The sequence below is a fragment of the Pithys albifrons genome, chromosome Z, assembly GCF_047495875.1.
Source record: "Pithys albifrons albifrons isolate INPA30051 chromosome Z, PitAlb_v1, whole genome shotgun sequence".
In the NCBI taxonomy this organism is placed as follows: Eukaryota; Metazoa; Chordata; class Aves; order Passeriformes; family Thamnophilidae; genus Pithys; species Pithys albifrons.
In genome coordinates, this window is record NC_092497.1 from 80,943,655 (window position 1) to 80,962,626 (window position 18,972).

Below are 18,972 nucleotides of genomic sequence, written 5' to 3' on the forward strand. Positions count from 1 at the left end.
TGGTTTGGGAGTTGAAGTGGCAAGGCCGAGAACAAAGGTTGATGACTCTAGATTCCAACTTAATGGTGGGGTGGAGGTGAGGAACAGATGGCTTGTTTGCACTTCTTCCTTTCCAGTGTGGGGACTGCAAGCTAGTTTGCCAAACTTGTGAATGCTCCTTTTCCTAGCTTGTTTCTTCCTGCTTTTCCCCCTTGAACTTCTCCATGCAACCCTGGGCTTCGGAGAGAGAAAGTGCCTTTTGGATTTTGCTGAGGACTTCCTGAAGACAGATTTTCAGCTGTAAGGGGTTGCTGAGAACCACCATCCCCCTCTCCCTCAGCTCCCAGCACCTCCTGCTTCAGACAAAGGGACAAGCAGAGAGGGCCTACTCTGCCCTGAGAACAGTTCCATTCTCCCCCCCCCGTGTGACTGCCATTATTACCCTGTGAGTCCTTTGGAGGGGCCACACCTTTTAACCTTTATCTTACTGGAGGACTTTGCTGCCAGGTGGGGCATGGCAGCGACCCCTGCTGTCTGTGAATATAATTGCACCAAAGGACCAAAAGACAAAAGTCAGTTTAATTTAGAATTGTAGAATCGATTTGGTTGAAAAAGACCTCCGAGATCATCCAGTCCAACCCTTGGTCCAACTCCAGTCCATTTACCAGATCATGGCACTCAGCACCACATCCAGTCTGAGTTTAAAAATCTCCAGGGATGGTGAATCCACCACCACTCTGGGCAGCCCATTCCAATGCCTGATTACTCTCTCTGCACAGAATTTTTTCCTGATATCCAACTTAAATTTCCCCTGACAGAGCTTGAGCCCATCGTGCCCCCTTGTCCTATTGCTGAGTGCCTGGGAGAAGAGACCAGCCCCCACCTGGCTATAACTTCCTTTCAGGCAGTTCTAGACAGTGCTGAGGTCACCTCTGAGCCTCCTCTTCTCCAGGCTAAACACCCCCAGCTCCCTCAGCCTCTCCCCATAGGGCTTGTGCTCCAGTCCCTTCACCAGCCTTGTTGCTCTTCTCTGGACCCACTCCAGCACCTCAATATCCTTTCTGAACTGAGGGGCCCAGAACTGAACACAACACTCAAGGTGTGGACTCACTAACGCAGGGTCCAGGGGAAGGGTCACTGCCCTGGTCCTGCTGGCCATGCTATTTTTGATACAGGCCAGGATCCCATTGGCCTTCTTGGCCACCTGGGCACACAGTTGGCTCATGTTGAGCTTCCTGTCAATTAGTTGGGGTTGTTCTTTTCTTTGAGGGTACAGTGTAGCTGTTTGTTCTGTCCTAGTTTTGGTTATGTTTGTAGTTAAGAACTGTTATCCTCTGTTTTTATAATTTTTTCTGATAAGAGTCCTAAATTTCAATGCAGCGGTGATTCTTTGGGGGAAGCTCTTCTTTTCCTGGTCCATATAAATATTTTAGTCTCTTCCAAAGAAATACAGTTTCTTAAGTGGAATATGACTGATGTAGACACATTCTGTGGTGAATAATAATAACAAAATCCATTTGAGTTGTCATTAACTTTTGCTGTACATATGGAGCAAGATATTTTTCTCACAGATGGTAGAAGTGTGACTTTTGATTGTAGTTTCTGAAGTCCTCCTGCCCACAGTATTGTCTTCAGTTGGGAGTCTGATTTTTAATTCTGCGACAACAGTGGGGCCTTCTGTGTGAGACATGTTTGCAAATATAACTAATTTTATGTTACAGAGTTACTCTGTGACAGGGTTGATATTTTGATATGGTGGTATGGTGATTTTCCAAAAGCTGGATTTTCACTTCTAGGGATCATAGCTATTGTTTTATGGGCTGACTGAAGTCTGAAATATGAGTTTATTTCTAGAACTGAATATTGGCATGTGTCTACTCAGTGCTTCCCAGCAGTTTTCTTGCTTGACCTACATAAATATCCAAAAGAAAATAATGTTTGTTTGATTCGTAGCCATGGAATGAAGATTAGTTAACACTTGAATGACAGTTGGATTGGAAGCTGGCAGTTGCAGTACTGTCCTGTAAATTATTAAACAGGATTTCCTGGTCAAGTTAAACAGCTAACTAGATTTTTGTTATTGTTTTTTTCTTGGATCCTTGCCCACACACACATTCAGGGGGGTAGATGTGGCATTGCCAAAAGGAAGTTTTATATGCAATCCAGAAAGACCAAGGCACACTTTTTTCCCTGTTGTAATGCAAAGAGCAAATACGTGGCAAATAATTCTATTCACTTCAGCTAATCACAGTTGCTATTATCCAAATGCACAAAGTGTTAAACACTTTTTTGCTGTTTCATTGTCACGTAATTGCTCATGGTATTTCGGAGTTTCATTTTAAGGAAAAAACCCCACAACCAACAAAGCCTTCGCTCCCCAGTAAAACCCCAACCAACTGTCTTGGTTTGAGATAAGCAACTGCCAAACCCCCAAGCACAGAGAGAAAAGCCTCCCTCCTAACACCAGGGAAAGGGAGGAAAAGAGAGGGGAAAGAAAAAAACACTTCAAACCGCATTTATACTAAAAGTACATATATTTTCACAGAAAGAAAGAGACAATTAGAAGAGAGTACAAATATACACTCACACAAGTCTGCAACAACAAGTTCCCCACCACAACTTCATAACGAACACACAAATTCTACTGTCCTAACTACACATTACTTAAGAAGAAGCTTATTCCCCAGGGAGACAAGCTCAAGCAGAAAGGAGAGACCCAGAACAACACAATTTACTTTCCTGAGGTACCCTGTGAGCCAGTGGTGGGCCTGGTCCTCTCCATCCCCCCTGGGACAGCATCGTGCGTCCTCCCAAGAGGAGGCTGAGAAGTGACTGCCTTAACCACTCCCACACTGGTTCCTGCTTCCCTGGAGATGATGTCATAATGTGGTATGGAATACAAAGTTACTGGCTAGAAGAGGTCAGCTGTTAGCTCAGCCCAGCTCAAGTCAGCTGACAGCTTCAGCCTAGTCCAGACTTCAGAGCCCAAATCTAGGCCCACCTGGGTGAACCCATAACACCAACCAACCAGCAAAACTCCCAAAGCCCAGCAAACCAAAAGAATCAAACCACAACAAACTGTAGGAACATAAAATTGCTGAATTGTACTGATTTTTCTAGTCATTGACAGTTTCTAGTAATGGGCAGTTATGCTGAAGATGGTAATCATGGAACAGCCTGGCTACATTGTTCATGGATTAGCAAAACTTGGAATTTTCATTGAAACATTAACTTTCTTTCCCCAAGAAACCAATGGAAACAAATTCATTTTTTATTTACCTGTCCTGTGGGAAATGAGAGTGAGATACTGTAATGGTTTGCCCCATGGCTTCCTCAGTAACCATTGTATCTAAGGAAGTTACAAGTGTTCCACACGTGTCTTCCACGTACCAGTGGGGGAGTGGTTTTGGTTTTCCTTTCCTTCCTTGGCTGAGGAGCTGGAGGGAGGTGGTTGGAGTCTGGTCCCTCCGGTGCCTGGTGGTTCTCCTGTCCTGGGTGAGATTGTTTCATTCTTGTTCCCCTTCCTTGAGGTTTTTAATTGTGTTTGTTTTGATTCATTCGGTTTCTTTGGGTTGGGTTGGTGTCTTCCCTATTTTCTGGCTAATCAATCCCCTTTTCTCCCTTCCCCTCTCCCCTGGGGGGTGGGATCCTGTGTATTGTGTATACAGTGTGGTTTGTAAATGTTAGTAAATATAATTTATTCTTTTTATTCAGTTCAGTTTCTTTAGAGTGCGTTTCTTTTCAGTTTTTTTTCCCCTTTCCTTTGCTGGGAAGGTTCTGGGAGGGGGAAGGGGGGCCAGTCCAGGGTTGGCAACAGCCAGGCCAAACCTGCGACAGATACATTAAACAATCCTATGTATACGTTGTTATTAATGTTATTTAGTTTTCTTTTTCCTGTTTAACAAAGGAGCAAGACCTTTGGTCTTGTGGTTTCACAGTGTTGTACACAGACCAGCTGTACATACAGAATGGTGTAGAAATACTTCAGCAACAGGTAAATGACTGCCTCCTTTGATGGGGGACTCTTTAAAGCGTCAACCAAAGACAAATCTACCTCTCTGCTGGGTGCTAGTCCACACAGATTGATTGAATGCTGCAGTTTATCTGATCAACTCTTACTACAGTATGTGTGTGTGTGGCTCATCTTCACGAGCAAAGATTTGGGAAGGGCTGTCCCCACGTGCCCTTCCAGCCTGCACAGTGGATTTTAGGTGAGGCTCAGCGTGCGCAGAACTGGCCCCACCGTTTCAGTCCTGAGGTTCATCTGCCACGGCCGAGCGAGCTTGGACAGTGCCAGTGAAGTCCTCAGGACTAGAACCTACAGCACCCGGCATTTCCCAGGAGGTCTCCCATCCAAGTACTAATCCGGGGCTGACCCTGCTGGGCTTCCGAGATCTGACGGGATGGGATGTCAGGGAGGCATTTAACTGCCTCTTACTACAGTAGTCTGTGTGAAAAAAGGCACTGACGACATCAGTGTTTCAGGGTGACTGGGACAGACAAAATGGATGCTGTTATTTCGTTGCATTTAAGTTGTTTGGGCATACATACACATCAGTAGTAGAGCAGAAACTTTGGGACACTGGGGACTTGGTGTATCCTGATCTGAGACCCTTGAAAAACACTGAGGTTTCCCAGGAGAATAATGAGGAAATTGGCAGTGAAGCTTAAGAAATATATTTCTCTTCTAAGATTGGACTGTATAGTTTCTGAAGAGTCGGTGGATCTTGGTGTTTTTTTAAGTCTTAAGAACTCTTCTGCACTAGGCTTGCTAAATCTAAAATATGAATTTGAGTTATCCTGATATCTCGTTTACAGCAATTAATTAAATTTAGCCTTGACTTGGTTCTGTCAGTCTTTAGCTGTTTTGGGGCATGTGTGTATATGAAATGGTAGATGGAGATTGATGACAGAATGGACAAAACATGTTCCTGTGTCCACTGCTTCTTCAGATGAGAGAGAGAGATTGACAGAGAGCAAAAGTGAGGGAATGGAAGAAGACCACTTCAGCATGAAAGCAATGGAGAGAAAAGTTAGAAAAGGGATGCAATAGTGGGGCTTCACATTGCTTTTGTAAAGTTTCTTTTTGCTCCATGATTAATGCTTTCATAGCTCATCTTTGCATGCCTGAATGCAACTTTATTGATTACCAAGTGAGAGGGAAATTGATAGTGGGCAGGGCTGTGCTGTATTCTTCCTTCAAGAGATAAATACAGTGAATCTGACTGTGACTGCAAATGTGAAATTAAACTAGAATAAAGCAGCAAGCAATTTAAGTATCTTCAACATCCTTTAAATTCTTCCTGGTTTTGTTTGTGCAGTATGAAGTTCCCTCCACCCCCTGTGTAAGTGGGAAATCTGGGTTAAAATGAATGTTAAAATTGATACCATATTAGATCTCTAAAGCAAATTAAAGGGAGTTTTTTGACTGTAACACATCACAAAAAACAGATCTTGTTACAAATGCTTTGGTAGATGTTTATAATATTAATGGTAAAACAGGTCCTTTGCAATTAAAACACTGTTGTTTTGCTTCTTTCAGGCAGTGCTGCTGAGTAACATCACAGTAAATGAACGATTGATTCAGAGTCTACGAGGTGTGTTTTAATACCCCTATGCATCTCTTTCATATTTTTTTTTTAGGCCCTCTGTTTCTGGGTTCATCTGAGGATGCTGCCTTTCTTCAGGTCATGAGGGTGGTGCAGGAGCTGCAATGACTTAGATACTTCATTTGCATAGTTCCAGTTAAGTGAAGTATAAGGCTAAACTGCCTCAACAGTAGAAGGATTTGTCCATGCAGTGCTTGATGTAGTACTTCTGACTTACAATATAAAATAATACAGAATAAAACTATGTTAATATATTTATTCTCCATTCTGCCTTTTGCAGTATATTCTTGAATTCCTCTCTGGAGTGTTGTGTTGTGCCTTTTACAACCAGAGTAGTGCCCCAACTTCTATATTAAATAAGAAAACTCAGTCTAAGTCATTTCTATTCATGTTGGTGCTTCAAAATTGTTGTTAGCAATGTATTCCTGAGAAGGTCTGTGGAACAAATCCTAAGTCCTATGAACAAGTAAATATGTTGTGGTGTCTTCTTCTGGTACCTTCATACAGAGGTTTCTATCCAGAGAAAAACCCCAAATCATAGATGCCTCTGTTGTTTGTTTCTCATACAGGAACGTAGCTATAAATTGCATATTATTCAGGGAAGCATTGTAGGCTGGTCTTTAGATGCTGATAAACACGTACTGTTTCATGCTGTGTTTTGATGATTTCATAGATCTAAAGATTTTCTGGGCTGAAACCTAGCAGGGTTTGCAAATCAGAGTATTCCTTATGAGGAAAAGTAGGTGAAAAGATATGTTACACTAGTTTTGCTAATATACCATGCTGAAAGGCTATTCTTGCCCAGTCCTGTGCATCCTAGTTGAATAAATTCAAGAATCATCCATGCATTTGTATACAAAATGTACTTAGCATGACTGATGGATTAATTTAGCATGCTTACTATCAGTTTAGTGTTTGAGATTTCCATTGTAGTATATGAAGATATATGTTTGTTTAGGTGTATTTTAATATGTATCTTAATCCTGTTTTGATCAGAACATTTGAAAGAGTTACAGACAGAATATGGAAAACTACAACTGGATATTTACGGGTTTCAGAAGAACCAGACTAACCTTCAGAAGAAGTTCTCGTATGACCTGTAAGTATTTTCTTTATAAAACATGACTGCCCAAGTTGTAGGCGACTTGGTTGTAACCCAGAGTACTTTTGTCTCAGCTGTAGCACTGTTAGTAAATGTACATTTTTAAGAAGAAAGTGACATCTGACACATCTTCTAAAATTGCTCAGAGTTGATCTTAGAAAAGAGTGTAAACCTTGCAATGCTTGACATCTCAGTGTCCACAGGCTTCTCCCACACTTCTTGATGTTCCATCTATTGCAGGGGCATGAAGGTAGTAGTATTATCACTGAAGGGTTGGGGGGAAAACTAAAACATGAAGAGGCTAAACTCTGAAGATGTTTGAATTAAGAAAGGGGAATACCTGATGAGAAGCTCTACCTCATTATGCTGTCAGAGGTCTGTGGAAATTTCTGATACCATGCTGATCAGACCCATGTGTTCTGCATTACAGTTCATACCTGGCCTCGTGTTTTTCTTGAAATTTCCTACTGAATTATAAAGCATAGATAACTGAACAAAAGTACACGTCAGTATCCTTACCCTGAATATCAACATCATCATGGTCAGGCTTTGTGAACGCAGATTTGGGCAGGGCTCTCCCCACGTGGGTGGGCCCTTCCAGCCTGAGCAGTGGATTTTAGGTGAGGCTCAGCGTGCACAGAACTGGCCCCACCCTTTAACTCCTCAGGTTCATCTGCCACGGCCGAGAGAGCTTGGACAGTGACAGTGAAGTCCTCAGGACTAGAACCTACAGCTCATTGTATTCCCAGGAGGTCTCCCATCCAAGTACTAACTGGGGCTGACCCTGCTGAGCTTCCGAGATCTGATGGAATCAGGTGTCAGGGTGACATTTAACTGCCTACCCTGAATATGCATTTTCAGTATTTCTAGGAATGTCTCCTGGGTTCTTTCGGTTCAATAATATTCTTGTTCCCTCTACCTGCCTTCACATCCTATTGTATCTTCCCTCTGACTGCATGGACATAAAAAATCAATGTAATTTGCTGTTTGCATCTTCTCACGATTTTCCATCAAGAATATAGCTGTTGTAGTTACAGGTATTTTTCTTGCCAGATTTTGTTGGAATTATGAGTAAAAGCTGAACATGGCAATCAAAGAACTTAAATTCTCCTGGCTAAACTTGAAGTACCTATTTTCTTCTTTTTTTTTGCCCCTGCCTTAGAATGAAGAATTAATATTAGTTCTTTTGTGATGCTTACTGTTATAACCTTCTTTTTATTTGGTTATTACTCATTTAATAATGATAACCCAGATGGATTGTAGTAGTGGAGTTGTAATTTGAGACTTCTAACAGAAAAGTAGAAGAAGTTGGAAACTTTAGTTTGTACTAACCTTTCATTAAGCCATGTTGCTTTTGTGTCTGTTAAGGTGCTTTTTCCTCTCTATATTTGTTGTGTACCATGGTTGTTAAGCACCATCTGTTTGTTGTGTTGTTAAAGGACTGACCTGAGACTCATGGACCTCTGCTGATAGTTCTGTGGTAGTCAGTGAATCTGTTTGCTGGTGTCTTCCCTTAAGTCTGAGATCAGCAAGAATAAATGGATCTGTAGGTACATGTATGTGCTGTACAGGTGTGCTACAGATTAGAGGTAGATCTGTGAAGCACTGGATTGATATACATGTGCAGGGAAGTGATGAAAAGCAAACCTAGTGAGTCTGGATTCTGAAGAGGTATCTATTACCCATGTCTGGTGAAATGTTTTCAACGTTAGCTCTGTTGAGAAAATCACTGACTGCATCCCTGCTTGTCATAGTGTGGTGTTAAGGAATACCCCTTTGTTTGATGGAAGACAGTCAGTGCTGGCTCAAGGTGGGATCATGGTACAGTGATAAAGGTGAGCTTGCTTGTGTCAGGGTAGTTGTAGAGACAGGCATGATAAATCAGCCACGTGGTAGCTGCACAGGGACTCAGCTACCTGACCCTGAGACAGGTGCACCATTTCCTGCAGTGTCTCCATGGGAGTCCATAAAGGCAGTTACCTGGAGCTATGTTTTTTTCACTGGATCTGCTGAATAATACTTAAATGTTTGTTTTCTATTTCTAGATATTTATTGTGACTATACAAGTGAGGAAAATAAATTTTGCTCTCAAATTTTCGTGAGATAAGTTATGGCTTGGGTACTGTGCAGCATTCATACAGTTCTGTCAGGAACATATATAAATGTATTTTTAAAATGTTACTTGTTGTGTACCATTAGAGAGGATATTGGAATATTACTATTTCACTGTTGCGTTACATAACTAACTTTATATCATGTTCTGGTAGTTGTAGAAATGGATATTTGGTTGTACTTGGTTACATACATTCCTCTTTGCCAAAAGCTCAATTAATACTGTCACTTTAAAAGCTTAAAAACAACCTTTTTCCCAGTGTGATTATGGGCCTGGAACAATAAAAATCAATAGAAATACTCCAAATGTTATTTTTAGTCTATCTTCTTTCCTCCCCTCAGCATTAGGAATAAACCACCACGTTCCCTCTCTGTTCATCTGCCTTGCCAGACCCTATTATGTGCTTTTTCCTTTTTACCTGGATTTCTATGGATGAAGGTTTTGTACTTTATGTATCAAGTGCACTTTGCCCAGGGCCAAAATGAAGAAAGGGTATTATTTGTATAATAGAAAATGTTATAAAAAGGTAACAGAAGTCAAATGTCTTTTTTTTAACTGCATGTACTGTAAGTCACTTACCTTAAACATTCAGGTATTACTCTATAGAAGACAGTGGTAAAAACAGTTATGCATGTGGAATGCGTAAGAACAAAATCCATGGATTTAGGAAGAAAATTTATAGGAAAAATGAATTTAGAGGAAAAAAACATTAATTGTTTTTGATTCTACCCAAGTCTTGAAGTTTCATCTTAGTGATTTTTTGAGCAGGCTTAGTGTTTTCCATACAGAAGTCAGCAGGAGCTAGGTGAGATTACTGGTGTAATGGTTTGCCCCATGGCTTCCTCAGTAACCATTGTATCTAAGGAAGTTACAAGTGTTCCACACGTGTCTTCCACGTAGCAGGGGGGGAGTGCTTTTGTGTGGTTTTTTCCCTGTCCTGGGCTGAGGAGCTGGAGGGAGGTGCTGGAAGTCTGGTCCCTCCAGTCCCTGGTGTTTCTCCTGTCCTGGGTGAGATTGTTTCATTCTTGTTCCCCTTCCTTGAGGTTTTTAATTGTGTTTGTTTTGATTCATTCGGTTTCTTTGGGTTGGGTTGGTGTCTTCCCTATTTTCCAGCTAATCAATCCCCTTTTCTCCCTTCCCCTCTCCCCTGGGGGGTGGGATCCTGTGTATTGTGTATACAGTGTGGTTTGGAAATGTTAGTAAATATAATTTATTCTTTTTATTCAGTTCAGTTTCTTTAGAGTGCGTGTCTTCTCAGTTTTTTTTCCTTTTCCCTTTCCTTTGCTGGGAAGGTTCTGGGAGGGGGAAGGGGGGCCAGTCCAGGGTTGGCAACAGCCAGGCCAAACCTGTGACATATGTGCAAAAGGAGTGCACTTTCCTGAGCAGTTGACTTCATGAGGTACCCTTGGTGCATGCTCTGCCAAGTGCTGTCTGCTCACAGTAGAGCTTCTTCAGCAAAGGCTGACTGGCACACTGACCCTGCTCCCCTTCAGCAGCCAGAGGGAAACAGAAACCTCTGGACCAATCTTTTGAGTACAATTCAACATTCAGTTGCATTTTGATTCCCAAGAGTTTTGTTATATAGTTACTTCTTTGAAAAATTTGCTACGTGTGAAGAGTCTAATTACTTTGGTATTTGCAGACCTGACAAGTGCAAGAGTGGGAGTGTGTGAGTAATCTTTTTTGGCAGGAATGAAAGGAGCTGATGATATATGCTCTGGGAACAAAGGTACTCTGTTTGTCACACGGGGGTTGGCAGATCAGCAGCCCAGAAGGGGAAGAACTGCACATCTGTTTCTGTGCCTCCAGAGCACAACTTTCTGTGCCAGATATGCAGGTTAATGCAGACACATGAAGCATGAGCACAGACAACAGCAGCAGCTTCATCCTCCTCTGCTGAGAGTGGGTGTCCACTAGTGCAAAATGTCTTTGGGGATGGTCTGGATGGGCTCTCCCTTCTTCTGAATCTATAGTTTAGGGTCCCCACTGCTGTGCCTCTGTGCTTCTTTGGGCTCATTGAGGTGGGCCTTGGATGAGCTTATGGCTCTTGTGATGGTCCTGGGAGCAGCTGGAGAGGGTATTACCTGGGCTCCTTTGTGTGTGTAGGTGAGCTCTTCATCACAGAAATTTACTCTGTGTAATCCTGTGAGGAGGAAAACATGCCACAGAGGGTGAATTTAAGAGCATTGGTATTGCACATTTGAAATATGTCATATCGGATGAGGTGGAGAAAATAGTGCAGAAGTTGTATGCATGCGTAGAGTACTCAAATCTTCAGAAATGCTGTTTAAAGGAAGATAACAAGATAACAAATCACAGATAACAAATGTCACAGATAACAAATTTAAAACAGTGAGCACTTGTCACAGATGTTAATGAACTTTATGTGTGATGCAGGTGTGAAGGCATTTGGGGAAGGTTGCACTATTTCCAACTTAAGGTTGTCTGTACACTGCATCTCTCTCAAGCTTGAAAACAGGTGCAGATAATTCTGATGTCCTGTTATTTCGTAGAAATTAATGAATGTGTGCATAACTCAATCCTATGTTGTTTTATTGTCTCTAATGTTCACCAGCTTGAAAAGCACTGCATATTTTGGTAACTTTTCTATGTATTAGCATTATCAAAATCAGACTTCAGAATAATGTCAAGAAGAAATGGCAGTGAATGGAGCTGCATCCAGCTGGCGGCCGGTCACCAGTGGTGTTTCCCATGGGTCTGTGTTGGGTCCAATCCTGTTTAACATCTTTATTGATGATTTAGATGAGGGGATTGAGTCCATCATCAGCAAATTTGATGATGACACCAAGTTGGGAGGGAGTGTTGACCTACTGGAAGGCAGGAGGGCTCTGCAGAGGGATCTGGATAGACTTGAGAGATGGGCTGATTCCAATGGGATGAAGTTCAACAAGGCCAAGTTCTGGTCCTGCCCTTTGGCCACAACAACCCCCTGCAGCGCTCCAGGCTGGGCACAGAGTGGCTGGAGAGCAGCCAGGCAGAGGGACCTGGGGGGACTGAGGGACAGGAAGCTCAACATGAGCCAACAGTGTGCCCAGGTGGCCAAGAAGGCCAATGGGATCCTGGCCTGGATCAAGAATAGCGTGGCCAGCAGGCCCAGGGCAGTGACCCTTCCCCTGGACTCTGCGTTGGTGAGGCCACACCTTGAGTGTTGTGTTCAGTTCTGGGCCCCTCAGTTCAGAAAGGATATTGAGGTGCTGGAGCGAGTCCAGAGAAGAGCAACGAGGCTGGAGAAGGGACTGGAGCACAAGCCCTATGGGGAGAGGCTGAGGGAGCTGGGGTTGTTTAGCCTGGAGAAGAGGAGGCTCAGAGGTGACCTCAGCACTGTCTATAACTACCTGAAGGGAAGTTCTGGCCAGGTGGGGGCTGGTCTCTTCTCCCAGGCACTCAGCAATAGGACAAGGGGGCACGATGGGCTCAAGCTCTGCCAGGGGAAATTTCAGTTGGATATCAGAAAAAAAATTCTTTCCAGAGAGAGTAATCAGGCATTGGAATGGGCTGCCCAGAGAGGGGGTGGATTCACCATCCCGGGAGGTTTTTAAACTGAGATTGGACTTGGCACTGGGTGCCGTGATCTGGTAAATGGACTGGAGTTGGACCAAGGGTTGGACTTGATGATCTTGGAGGTCTTTTCCAACCCAATCTATTCTATGATTCTATCATAACTTGGACCACCTGCACTATGAATTAGGACTCAGGTTAACACGTCATTTTTCCCTCCTGACTACTCCAATGTAAGCCCAGATAATAGAGTTAAGGAAATAAAAAGATGGGAGAGAAAAAGGATCAAATAATTTTACAAAAGAGCCTTTTGGAAGAGTGTGGATGAAAGTTAACTTAAGTCTTATTCCTGTTTTCTCCAGGTCACAGTGTACCAACCAGATGAAAGAATTAAAAGAACAATATGAAGAAAGGATAAATGAACTTACAAAAAAGGGTATTGACATACCAGAAATCAAATTGAACAAAGATTTTTCAGAAGATTCAGAAAAATATAGCCAGGTATGGTTTGGATAATTTCTTGAAAATATTTTTCTTTGTAATTCTTAAGTATTTCTCCACCTTCCTGGTGTCTCCAGCTAACATTAGCCCATCTCATCCAGTTTTGCGCTGCTTCAACATTTGATGAATGTTTACAGTCAATGGGAAATGCTGTGGTTCCAAGGACACCCTTCTAGTGAAGGGATTTTTCTAATACCCAACTAACCTTCCCTGGTGCAACCTGGGGCCATTTCCTGTGGTCATGTCACTTGTTACCTGGGAGGAGAAGCTGACCCCCACCTTGGTGCAGCCTTCTTTCAGGGAGTTGTAGAGAGCAATGATGGCAGTGCAGAGAGATGATGATGATTGCAAGAGCACTCAGGCTCCCATGACCATGGAAGTAAGAAGATGTCAGTTTGGAGCAATCAACTATGGCTGCTTTGTCCTGCTGAAGTTACTGAAGCAGGGCTGCCAGGCAGGTAACCCTAAGCAGTCTTCATCATATCTAAGCCTAACTTTTGGTTTTCTTTTTCCTTCCTTTTCCTTTCAAGTCTTTATCTTTGTTCATTCTGTTAAATTCCTCTACAGACAGCCCAGCTCTGCTCTTTCCCCACTTGCCCTGTCTTTGCTGGCTTTGTACCTTCATTTGGTGTTTCTGAGATGACACTGGGGGAAGAACAACCCCATATATCAGGGCAAGTGGGGTCCTGACTGCTTGAGTAATGACTGTGAAGAGGAAGAGCCTGGGTGCTACAAGAGATGGCACATGAGCCAGTGATGAAAGGTCAGCTGTGTCTGGGGCTGCGTTAGGAGGACTGTGGCCACCCCAGCTTTTTAAACCTCTTCTCCCTCCACTCAACGCTATGAATGTGCTGTGGCTGGAGAATCACCATTCTCTCCAGGCAGCTCCAGATGCCCCTCCTAGAGGATGGGTGCTGTCAATGTGTGAAAGCCCTGCTGTTGAACATAGGTGCACTCATTTTCTTAATGGCATTCCCAAGCTCCCTGTTCCCTGTGCTGCAGATAGGGGGATTCACTGATGTAGACACCATCAGGCATAGTGCTGACAACCACCAGATCCAGGGATGGAAGGAGGCCTCAGATGTGCCAGCACACTAGCTGTGACATGCAGGGAGAACATGGCCATGTGAGGAAGGCCAGTGCCAACATAAATAAAAGTGGTACATAGAATTTTAATTGCCAGATTGGAAGATCTTCAAGATGGTGTATATCTTAGTCTTAACCTTTAAGTGGGTCAGATGCTGAGAACACTCCAGTACCAGAACTTATCACATTCTTATGCACGCTCCATCATGTTGAACAGGGGTACTATTGTCTAGTTGGTTAATTTACATTTTTCTTTTCTTAATCTTGCATTCAACAGTTAGAGATCAGTTCCGTACAAGCCTTACTTAACTGAAGTCTTACTATGCCCATCTCAGTTTTCCTGACCTGTAGGTTACTAATAGGAAGTAATGCCATCAGTTTTTTTTGCTCTGCTGACCCTGACACAGTAGCAGGGTAACAGTGGATAAATGTGTGGTGTTACAGTTTTGTGACACGCAGAGAACAACCAAGAGCAGTAACCTCATAGTTACCTGCAGTTAAAGAAGGTATGTCAGAGTTCTCTGGACATGTCATGCTGTTACATTGAAACATTCCTGTATATTCAAGATTGTATGCTACTTCCATCACCAACAAAAATTTCAGTCCAAATATTTCCGTGTTCTGAGATTTTTTTTCCCCTGCTGAATTCTTATCTGCGTTCCACTTCCCTTTCCAAATCCAGGAGCAGTTCCAAAGACCAGTGCTTATCTTGTGTGCATTCACTGTCTAGGTCAATATTCAGCCTCCAGCCTTGAAGCAAACAGAGTTCAAGCAGGCTGAATTGGAACAGCAGAAACCCAGTGAAGATGTACCTAAAGCAGAACCTACAGTAAGACAGACAGACCTGATGCAGGCTAAAGGTGAGATGGAAATTACTGTCTTACTAACAACTGGTTAAGAATAGTTGTAATTTAATTGAACATTTAAAAACATTTTAGTACACAAGATTAAGATGGAAAAAAGTGACACCAGCAGTCCAAACTTTGAGCAATTTTCCAGCTGTGGAAAGGCATATATACTGAAGCATTTTTATTGCTAGCATTTCTGCTGATGCTGTTTTATTGTAATTGACATGTTGCACGTAAAGGAAAATACAAATATTTACATTTCTGGAATCATGTTTCTCATTTAATATGGAGAAAATACCCTACACTTTTGGAAGACATTATTTTCAAGCACACTTAAAATCTGCTTTCTTCAGAAATTTGACACATCCAGCCTCTTACCCCTCCTTATGGAACAGCTGAAAGTTAGGATTAAAACCAACATACATCCATGATTCCCAATTGTCACTGAGCAAAATGCAAGTAAGGTTAGTTAACCTAATGGTTACTTTTGGCACTATACTTTAGAAACTTAATTTAATTGAGTGGATACACCCTTGTGTGTCCATCTTGCACAGTACTGTGTGTGATAGCAATTCAATTCCCTATTTAATTATTCTATGTTAAATTACAATCTTGTTAGCATGCAACTCTCATTTTAGAGAGCTGGCAACTGAAGACAACATCTACATACAGATCATTTGGGCAAATTTTCTGTTAGTTAAAAATGCAAATACATGGGAAAAAAGTTAATGTCTGCTAAAAATTATAGCACTCCTGCACTTCTTCATATTTAAAAATAAGAACAGCCATGGTTTATACTTGCATATCTTCTTATGTGAATACCAAATCAATTTTATTGTTCGTAACAAAATGTAACATACAGAAATCTGATGCTTTTATAGCATGAATCTATTGACAATAAACAAAATTTCCTCCTTTAGCTGTTCCCAGTAGAAAAAACATGAGTTATCTTCCTATTACCTTTGAAACTGAGGTGGTTGAAAGATATTATTTCAGAGGAAAACCAAGAATTGAATGAGAAATATAAAGCATTATTTATTATAATTTTTAACTTGTGCCACCACTGAAAGGCATTAGTTTTTTTCACTCAGAATAATTTTTCTTGTTTTCAGAAAGAATAGAAGGCCAAGCTGACAGCAGAAAACAGGAGTCTAAAGGAGAAGAAGAGCAGCTTTTTAGTCAATTGAAAAAACCACAAGATTCACCCAAGGCTGCTGCAGGTCACAAGGAGATGCTGCCTGAGTCAGAGAAGGAGCCAAATCCATCTGAAAATGGAAACCATGTAGCTGGACAAGATGCGTTTCAGCCAGCAGCAGAGCAGGCTGCCAGTGAGGAAATTGAGAGGGAACAGCTCCTAAATTACGATGCTAAGGAGGATGATTTGCACCAAGGAAAGGCTGGTTCGTAGCATGTCATGTGTTGTTTAGAGCAGTAAAGAAAGGAAAGTGTGGAATAGGGTGTCCTGGGTTGAGCTGGCAAAACACCAACTGTCCAGGACAGAGTGAAAAGGGTTCCTCCTCCCCCCAACCAGCCAAGGGGAAAAAGAAGAGGGAGAGGAAAAAACCCTCAGAACCAGGTTTATGCTGAAACTAACTACATGTATTTATACAGAGAAGAGAATATTAAGAGGAAACTACAATATAACACACACTTACACAAGTTACATATATAACAAGGAATAACTTCCCACTTCCCAGTAAACACAAATTCTACCATCTTAACTACAAATCATTCTAGAGAAGTCAATTCTTCAGAGACAGACTTAGGCAGAGAGAAAAGCTAAGAACAAACATTTTACTTCCCTCAGATAACATGATGTTAAGCCAGTGCTCTGGGCTTGGGCCTCCCCATCCCTCCTGGGACAGCAGAGTGTCTTGCTGGCACCACAGCTGTGAAGCAACTGAACCAAGCCACAAACACACACCAGCTCTTACCCCTTTGAGATGATGTAGTATGGTATGGAATACAATATTATTGGCTAGAAGAAGTCAGCTGTCAGCTCAGCCCAGCTTAAACCAGCTGACAATCCTAGGCCTAGCTGAACTTTAAAACCTAAGTTTAGGCCCACCTGGCTAAACCCATAACGTAGGGCATGATTTCTGCACCAGCAGCAGCAGCTGGCCAGACCTGAGTAGCAAATTTTCACAGAGGTCAGTGTGAGATGTGAAAGGTGTCAGTCCACAGCAGTCTTCTGCAGTCCATGGGTAAAGATGGAGGCTTCTGTTCGTGCAGCATGGAGCTACCAGGTTGGATTCCTCTGCATCTCCACAGAAGCCTTACTGGCTTTCTGTCCATTAAGCTGTACAAGGCATTAGCTGCAAAATATCTTGGTATTGTGGCTTCTTAAGAAAGTGATGCATTTGAAAAGGATGTTAACCATCCAGAGCACCAATGAGCAGAGTTACTCATGCGTGGATGTTTTGCAGTGAGTCTTTTTACAGTGTCAGTGCTAATGCTATTTACCCCTTTTTCAAAATAACTATGTGAGGAAAACCCTACCTAAGACTTCAGGTATCTGAAGTTTATTGTTGTGAGTCTGCAAAAACATGGATCAGATATTATAAGGTGCTGGTTTCTGTCATCTACTGTGTAGCCCTGAACCACTCCACAGCACTGAGCAGCAGAGTATTGATGCTGTCTAAATCTGACCAGTATATAGATATCCATCTTGTCTGTGCTGAGGGACTTGGTCTCAAGGGGATGGAGTAGCCCAGAGCAACCAAAAGGAAACGGCCCTCAGAGCAGGAGTCGATGCCCACAAAAAAATGCTGTTTATGGTTGTCTAGTAAAGACATTGTTAGAATCATGAGTTATGAATTGAGTTGCCTACTTAGCAGGCATAAATAATCACTGATAAATGAATTGCTTTGATAAACTACTATTTTTCCAACTGCTCCAAAAAGATGCTGTCCAGAGCAGGCTGCACCGCAAAGATATTTAATTAAAAGTTACCTAAACTGCTTCCATTTTAACAGAAATAAATAGCAAGAAGATTGGGTTAAAAATCATCTAATAATTAATGCAAGAAAAAGCTCTGCCATGCAGCCCATGAAAGGTCAGCATTTCTGTGAGTGAAAAAGACTTACCAGTATGTTCTTCAGGCTCGATTGTTTGACAGAAATGCCATAACTTACTGCATAAGTTCCTTGTAGCCACAGAAACCTAAGGTAGAAAGACTTCTTCAGTGTTCTCTAGGTATCCTCTGTCTTTCAAGAAGAGCTGCTTCTGAAAGTTTCAGAGATTTAGGTCTATAGTTACAAAAATCTATTTGTGGTGGTCTGAATATGGACAACATAAGGCTTAAAATTTAAATTTTCAAGCCTGTTTCTAAGCCACTTATAACTGGAGGGCTTGGCTTAGAAACATTTTAAACCATGAGCTCTGATCTGTCTTGAGTGGGGAGAAGCTGAGATATGTTTTGGTGGTAGTGGCAATACATTTAAAAGCAACATCACAGTCAAGTTTCCAGCATTGGCTTCAGGTTTTCCTCCTCCTTAGGCTGCCCTTTCATGTGTTCTGAAGTTTTTCAATTATTTTTCTTTCTGTCCATCTGAGTGCTGGCTGATTTTATCACACTTTCCAAGTCTCAAAAGATTCTGGCTTTTATCTAGTTCTTTAGACAAGATTTACAGCAAAAGGTGCTCTGAAATGTAACATTCAAAATGAAAAATAATACAAAACCCTACTCTGAGCAGCAGTTTATTCAACAGCAAAGTAAATTATGTGGAAGATGATTGTCACTGTTGCTGTGTGCAGATGACCTTATGGTAAAGCATAAAACTATTGAATTTTAAACTTTTTTCAGATAAACAGGAACATGAAGCAGTGAACCAGGACAAGGATGCTGATTACAATTTAGATGAGAATGAAGCTGAATCAGAAACAGACAAGCAAGCAGCACTTGCAGGGATTGAAAATGGTAAAAAAGAAGAAAACCCCCATTTTAACCCAAATACCACATGCCAAAAATTTTAAGATGGTATTTTACATAGTATCCTAGCTATTTTTTTTGGAGTTTTCCCTCATGTTGACAGTGTGATTATTTTCTGTACAGCATCACTGAAGCTACTCTTTAATGGGTGTGGGGGTGTGGTATCTGTACCTTTACTGTAGTATACAGTATTTAATAATCCTTACAAAATTTCTGGTTTTCTACAGTAGAACTTCTTGTATGCCTCTTAAAGAGACTTCTATACCTTTTTTTATCCTCATTAG

General features: G+C 41.9%; 1 protein-coding gene across 3 annotated transcripts in view; it reads left to right on the forward strand.

Moving 5' to 3' along the window:
* The window catches only part of GOLM1 (golgi membrane protein 1), a 50,786-nt gene that overhangs the window by 25,557 nt on the left and 6,257 nt on the right, over positions 1-18,972 (forward strand). For all 3 annotated transcript variants that reach the window (XM_071581518.1, XM_071581516.1, XM_071581517.1), the window contains exons 4-9: positions 5,522-5,576; positions 6,585-6,687; positions 12,685-12,823; positions 14,640-14,769; positions 15,870-16,157; positions 18,563-18,676. In XM_071581518.1, the coding sequence (XP_071437619.1) occupies positions 5,522-5,576; positions 6,585-6,687; positions 12,685-12,823; positions 14,640-14,769; positions 15,870-16,157; positions 18,563-18,676 (829 nt within the window). The remainder of the gene's footprint in view (positions 1-5,521; positions 5,577-6,584; positions 6,688-12,684; positions 12,824-14,639; positions 14,770-15,869; positions 16,158-18,562; positions 18,677-18,972) is intronic.